Source organism: Zea mays, chromosome 4 (genome assembly GCF_902167145.1).
Source record: "Zea mays cultivar B73 chromosome 4, Zm-B73-REFERENCE-NAM-5.0, whole genome shotgun sequence".
In the NCBI taxonomy this organism is placed as follows: Eukaryota; Viridiplantae; Streptophyta; class Magnoliopsida; order Poales; family Poaceae; genus Zea; species Zea mays.
Window position 1 is genome coordinate 128246402 of NC_050099.1, and position 7061 is coordinate 128253462.

The 7061-nt window shown below is 41.3% G+C and overlaps 1 protein-coding gene across 11 annotated transcripts; it reads right to left on the minus strand.

The window, feature by feature from the left end:
* Nucleotides 1-274: 274 nt before the first annotated feature.
* Nucleotides 275-6621, minus strand: LOC100383821 (Bifunctional riboflavin biosynthesis protein RIBA 1 chloroplastic). 11 transcript variants are annotated; one of them, XM_035967058.1, is made up of 9 exons: nucleotides 6518-6621; nucleotides 6220-6315; nucleotides 5386-5782; nucleotides 4763-4984; nucleotides 3641-3966; nucleotides 2775-2904; nucleotides 2368-2664; nucleotides 1991-2123; nucleotides 275-639 (listed from the first exon to the last, which is right to left on the minus strand). In XM_035967058.1, exons 2-9 carry the CDS (start codon nucleotides 6270-6272, stop codon nucleotides 512-514), a joined length of 1686 nt encoding a protein of 561 aa, XP_035822951.1. In that variant the 5' UTR covers nucleotides 6273-6315; nucleotides 6518-6621; the 3' UTR covers nucleotides 275-511. The 11 variants fall into 11 exon arrangements, with proteins under 11 accessions (XP_035822951.1, XP_035822953.1, XP_008677640.1 ...); XM_035967060.1 differs by having other exon boundaries at nucleotides 1874-2123; XM_008679418.3 differs by having other exon boundaries at nucleotides 6441-6556.
* Nucleotides 6622-7061: the final 440 nt, after the last annotated feature.

A 7061-nucleotide genomic window follows, 5' to 3' on the forward strand; every position in this document is an offset into this window, starting at 1 on the left:
AAGGTGGCTAAATCAATATTTTCACTTTGGTTCTAATTAAGTGTTTTTGGAGCTCTCAATTGCCTTTAGGGGCTTTACCTCTTCTATACCTCACCCCTTAGGGTATAATCCCTACTTAGCAAAACCGCCCCCCCCCCCACTTTGACCATATGGTCAATTGACACTACTAACTCATGGGGTGACTCACTCCTCACTTGGTTCAAGCAACCCTGAAAAGTATACCCTATACCCAACCAAGTATCACATCACATATTTTTTTGAAATTTTAGTCTAGTGGATGCATTCTAAGTGTAACACGAGCAATATAATGCCAGTACATATGATGGCATGCCAATGTTTTAGTTCACATAACACCAGGGGTGTTACATTCTCCATTTGTACCTTCACAAAGTTGACCTCGTCCTCCTCATCTAGATTGATCAACAAAGCACCTCTTCATGGCTTGGAGGAATGTTTGCGAACATACGGAAGATGTTGGACCACGCTGATGTTACAACGATGACAAACACCTCTAGCAGCTCGTGCAACGACCGCAACTGAAGACCAAAATGCCCAAGTCGGGTATGTATCCTTGCTTGACAAGTTCCTCTCCGTCTTCGGTGGCTCTTCCATGTTCACGGATGGGACACAGTATTTGGGCTGCGGGAGCATCAAATTCACTGGACAAATCAATCAGGCTAAAATGACCAAGTTAAGCGAACAGAGGAAGTATAATCCGGCTTAAATAAGTTAAGAGACAAACAAATAATTATTAGGTGTATTACATAATCGAGATATCTAGATTATGATAATCCATAAGCAGATCATTAGGTGCTTATATAATCCATAGGCCGAATTATGTAATCCTGGAAGGAAACAAACAGGACCTTCATTATTACGTGCTAGAGTCGCGGTAGTTTATATGTATTCAGAGTGATAATGTGATTGGTAGCAAAGGATTACATAGGTGGAAATAAGAAAAAGAAAGGGCACATTTCATTATTTTTGAAATGACCATAAATGTTTTGCCATGGTTTTTAGAAAAAGAAATAAAAAATGATGTGTCACAATCAGTTTTTTAATGGATTCGAACCTAAAATCAATGCACAAGGGAGCATTTTTAATGGATTCGAACCTAAAAGCAATGCACAATGGAGCAAACCTACTCTGCTGCGCACAACTTTGGTTGCACCACTACACGCCAAGACATGCTACAATGCTATATCATACCTAGAGATAGCAATAGATACACGATACTCGATATGAAAGCGGGTATAGGAAACGACATTGAAAAGCCACACCATCCGATCACAACTCTATCGAACAACCACACCAAGCAACAAAGCTTAACACCTAGCAGATCGTGTAAAATAGTTGATTTATACTGTAGATAACATTGTTTTCAGAGTTAAGTTTGAAATGGAGGATAAGATAGAGGATTAGATAGGATAACTGATAGAGGATTAGATAGGATAACTGCTGGAGACCGCCTTAGTATAATAGCTAGTTATACACCGGCTAAATGTTGATATTATTAAACTTGCTATAAACTAACAATTGACCATATTATTTAACTTGCTCTTATGCATATCGGCCATTAAGATAGACTTTAAATTTTGTGAGAAAAACAGTTGACCATATATTCATTGTAAAGGCTAACCATTATACATATCGGCTAAGACAGACTGTAAAGCTCATTACAAGAACAGTTGCTTATATTATTAAACTTGCTTTTATTAAGCTCATTAACCATCTTGAAACCTACAGCTACAGTTGAAGAACAAAACGGCCTTCTATGTGAAAGAAAGAATATATGGAAATATAGAAAAAAAAGAATATATGGAAATATCGAGGGAGAAGATTTCAGGAACTCCCAAAAAGAAGAATGCATCACTTTTTTGGGCTCAATGCTTCTCTTCTGTGCTCTGGCTACCACTTGGCTGGTTAACCTGCGCATTAGCCAATCCATATACATGCCCCATCTTTGTTCTTTTGGTCTCGAGGTACTTACGGTTCTCGCTGGTAATTGGCGTAACCAAGGGCACCCTGCCCGCAATGCTCAGTCCATAACCTTTCAGACCACTATATTTCGCAGGGCTATTAGTCATCAGCTTCATCGAACGGACTCCTAGGTCCCGTAGTATCTGCAAAGTAGTGAAATGTCAGTGACCTGCTCATTAGATGATAGGGTTACTTCATTCGATGTACGTTACAGCTTCAGTGCTGAAACAGGCATCAAATTCTTCAATGCCTCCTCAAGTAAATTCAATCGGAGCTCTAGAAAATATACGATAGATAGAACTCTCCTATATACAAGCAGACTTCAGAAAAGAGGAAGCGTTATGGAGAAAGGTTCGACGATAACTTGAGAGATAGTTCAGTCTTTACCTGTGCGCCAATCCCATATTCTCGTGAGTCCACAGGAAGACCAAGTTCTTCATTAGCTTCCACAGTATCACGCCCATCATCCTGCAAGTTATAAGCACGAAGCTTGTGGCCCAGACCGATACCCCGTCCTTCGTGTCCACGGAGATAAACTATTACGCCTCTTCCGGCCTTCTCAATCATCTCAATTGCCATTGCAAGCTGGTCACCGCAATCGCATCTTGCGGATCTAAAAATGTCGCCTGTGAGGCACTCAGAGTGCACCCTCACCAAAATGTCTTGGCCGTCACCAATATCACCCTGTCCATCGTTGGGCATGTGATTGATAGTTAGAACAGGTGTTGTACACACAGTAATACCTCACCCACGACCAAATTCTACAGAGGCAAAATAGTGCTGTGGTGACTTACTTTCACCATGGCAAGATGCTCGATGCCATCAATAGCAGATCTGTAGCAATATCCATGGCCATTGCCCCATTGCGAAGGCAAGCGTGCAACAGAAGCACGTTCAACTAGCCTGTCTCTTTTCCTCCTATACCTGGAACACATAAAATTCTGTTATCAGCAGCCATAGGAACTAATATGGTTCTTGCAATTGCAACCATATTTAGTACATCACTCTGAATCATATCTTACAACTAGGATAGATAGATAGAGAGAGAGAGAGAGAGAGAGAGAGAGAAAGGTGTAGACCTCTGCCTGAAAACACTTCCAAATCATGTTTTTATTTCTTTTCTTTTTACCAGGGAACAATGTTTCAGCATAATTATGAAATAATCTAACGCCCCGTTTGGATCATTGGAATTGAATTCCATTTTAATAATAGTAATTTAGGCATATATCAATTAAGTTAATTCGATTTCATACAAAATATATTTATATACTATTATTATCAAATTGTCGGAGATATTTATGTGCTACATTTTTACTATAGAGTTGTGAAACGAAGAGTGTCATGTATGTTACAGAGTAGAAAAAAATTCTACTAATGCATAAAATCATTTCCTATCCTCCATCTCATGAATTTGAGATAGACTTATATCTGAATTTTGGAAAGTGGTGGAATGTCAAATTTCAAACTACATAAGTTACTTTATTGAGTGAATTCCAATTCCTCTAAAATGAAGGGATCCAAACGCCCCGTAAGAGAAAACTGTTAAATGGTAACTGGAAGTGGTACTGACACATTGACGTATGCTAGCTAGAGACAGACTACTGTCTTAGTAGCAGCATGCCAAGTATCACAAGTTGAAATTTTGGTAATTCGAACTCACCTAATCAAGTCAGCAATAGATATAATCTTCAAATTTTCCCTTTCAGCAAAGACACGCAACTTTGGCAGGCGAGCCATGGAACCATCTGCATCATCCACAATCTCACAAAGGACAGCAACAGGAGGTAATCCAGCCAGCATGGCAAGGTCAACCGATGCCTCTGTGTGTCCAGCTCGTTTCAGAACACCCCCTTCTCTGTATTTCAAAGGGAAAATATGACCAGGGCGGTTGAAGTCCTCAGGCCTAGAGTCAGGAGATGCAAGAGTCATAACTGTTTTTGCCCTGTCTTTGGCAGATACTCCAGTAGTTGTGCCCTCTTTTGCATCCTGAGAAACAAAAACACACACACAGATATAGCTCAGTAGCAGACAAAAAACAATGCAGAAGTTTCATAGGAACCAGATTATAAACTAAGGTAAGTTGGATATATATTTCCCTAATCATTGCATCGACAACTATAAACATAGTTAATTAGTAAGGCTAAACATAAAAACAACAGAAACTTAGCTCATTTTTAATATTCAATAGAATGTAAGCGTTGCAAAGTCATTATCTCAATGGAACAGAAAAGAAAGGGCAAACTAATCATGAGACAGAACAGTAAAGAAAGAGCAAACTAATCATGAGACAGACTGACAGAACAGTAAACAGCACATTGTCCAAAAAGAACAGTATAGAATTATCTCAAACTCATTGCCACAGAAGGAAAGTAGGAGGAGCAGCAAAGAAAGAAGTTTTTTCCCTTTAGAGGAAAAACAGATTCCAAGACAACAAAATCACATACCAAAACTTAATAAAAAATATCAGTATGAACAAGAATCACTCAGTCACCACATTGAGTATGTAGGTCAGACCCAGTGCTGGCGGCTCCCACATGAGTGGGGTCTAGGAAGGAATCACCACATAGTGTCTCAAAAAAATATCAAGCATTGAGTATTTCAGCATGTAATAAACAGCAACAGCTCCTGTATATGAGCTATTTATATTTGATAAGGAAGCCAGTCGTAAAGACAACAATACTAATGTACATACTTCTGACAAGAAACAACAAAAGATTACCATATCAACATCAATAGCTAATACAAAAGTGGTGGCAGGAGAATAATAATGATAATATCATACCACTGTAACAGTAAAAGCAGTGCATAGCTTCTCCTCGTTTTCTTTTGTGGTAACCATCAAAGGAAGGCTCAGTCTTTCCAGATCATCTTCTTTCATGCTGACACAAACAATTCCTGTTCCATGCCTTACTATAAAAGCCATCGCCTCTGGGGTAACCAAGGAGGCAGCCATTATCAGATCTCCTTCATTTTCCCTTGATTCGTCATCAACAACAATCACAAGCTTCAAGTATAAAACAATGTTAGCAGACAATAGATGAGATGGAAGTAATAGAGTGAAAGGGACTCTAGCATAATGGTTAAGGCTTACGAGTAGCACGTTTAGATCCCGTGTTCGATCCCATCTGGGACGAATTTCTGACTTGGTTAAAAAAATCGCCTCGTTGTATCCTGCCCGCTCCTAGGTTACGTCCCGCGTGCCACCCACTGGCTGACCCGTTGCAGAGTGGGCGGTGATAGCCCGCTACTGATGGGGTCAGGGTTTGAGGATTTTTTTTTTGACCGAGACCATGTTTCGGTCTCTTCTTAATATAATACTAGGAGGGTGGTCTTTCATTCCCGGGCTGAGTTTTTTTTTAAGATGGAAGTAATAGATATCATAAGAACATTTAAAGATGTACTAACTTTTCCTTGCCGTACGTCCTCAATGGCATCTGGAATCGACGCGAAGCCCTCTGTCGGGCTATCCAAATCAAGTTCAGTATCTGTGTCATCATCTGAGAACTTGTCCATAACAAGTGCCAAATTAGCAGAGAGGATTTCTGGCGTCATCATTGAATCCATTGGGAGTACAGGATCAGCAACCGGATGGTCCTCGCCACGAACGGATGTGCTTTTTGGCAATAGCGTGTTGCCATTCCCAGAGAAACCGTCAGCTGGATAACCACCATCATTTTTGAAGGATAATGCTACTCTCAAGCCCACTGATTTCACCCTAGTGCTGTTTGAATTTGTAGCCAAGAAACTGCAGACCGATGCCTTTGTCTCCTTGGATACACTGCACCATTTCAAGAACTGGGCCCTGCGTTGTAGCAAACAGGCGATCAGAAACCAACAATCATTCTCAAACACCCAAACGAGTGTAGCCTTACGAATGAACGTTAGAATTCTCGCAAAAAAAATCTCTAGTTGAGTTCCGACTCCCAAGGATACTCTTTCACATCACTGTCAAGTGAAAAAAAAATGTATCCCGCTGTACCTATGTTCTCCTGCGTTTCACCAATTATTGAGTTTACTGACTAGTTCACACAGGTTGAGACAGATTATATCAGGCATACAAAAACGTGCACTTTGGTTGCGGTTTTTGTGTTCCAAAGCAGACCAAATCAAAGACGATCAACAAACCGAGCCAGAAACAAATGCCAGTAGGAGCAAACCCTCCGTCCTGTTTCCTCAAGAACAAACCGAGCCGGCGCAAACATGCGAACCAGCAAGGGCGCGCAAGCAAGGGCTTCTTACGGTTGGCGGGTGAGGGCAGCGACGGAGGAAGACGGAGGCGGAATCGAAGCCATGCTCGACTGGAACGCTGGGTCCGACGAGGAGATACAAAACAACCTGGAACCACAACAGAGCGCGCGCCGGATTAAGCAAACTAGCTCGAATTTTGATAAAATCCAGGAGCAAGGATAAAAAAACAACGGGAAGCCCCGTCGGAACGCGAGATCTAGTACAAGCCGAACCGGGGCAAGACGAGCTGGGGATTCCTCGCAGCTTACGAGACAACGGGAAGGAGCGGGAGCGGGCCGGAATGTCTTACCGCTGGCGCTGCTCTGGCGAAGACGACGGCGACGTCGGCAATTGTAGGAGGACACGTGTTGTTTGGGTTTTGGTTGTGTGGTGATTAGGGGTTTGGTGCGGGTGGGGTGGGAGACGAATAGATGGCAATTGAGACGAAAGTGTTATCTAAATTGTTACTATAAATTTAATATTTTAAAAAAGACTAGATATACGCTTATGTATTGCTATAGAAGTTAAAAATTAGTATAAACTAATCGGTTAACCGTGCGTTGCGACGGCTCATAACAATATCCATATAAATTATTTATAAAAAGATTTTAAGATTTTTTATTGATTGTCTCCGCTCTTCGCATAATATTTTTTATGAACGCACGAGTACCATAGACAGCAAATCAGAGACCTCCATCCCTCGTCTCTCCCACTTCCAAGGTTTCGTAGAGCATGAGGGGAAGGAAAGAAGCGGACATACATGTTCGTTGTCGAAGAAGGACACGACGAAGACCTGGACATCTGGAGTCGACATAGATAGTATACCGCTAGATATATAGGGAGAGAGCACGCAA

What these genes read in the sequence shown, in the direction of transcription:
- LOC100383821 (XM_008679417.3), bottom strand. Translation starts at nt 6,272, where the DNA reads ATGGCTTCGATTCCGCCTCCGTCTTCCTCCGTCGCTGCCCTCACCCGC. An exon ending in GCTGCCCTCACCCGCCAACC is followed by an intron (nt 5,783 to 6,219) that starts GTAAGAAGCCCT and finishes GCTACAACGCAG; the next exon opens with GGCCCAGTTCTTGAAATGGT. An exon ending in AGCATCTTGCCATGGTGAAA is followed by an intron (nt 2,665 to 2,774) that starts GTAAGTCACCAC and finishes AACGATGGACAG; the next exon opens with GGTGATATTGGTGACGGCCA.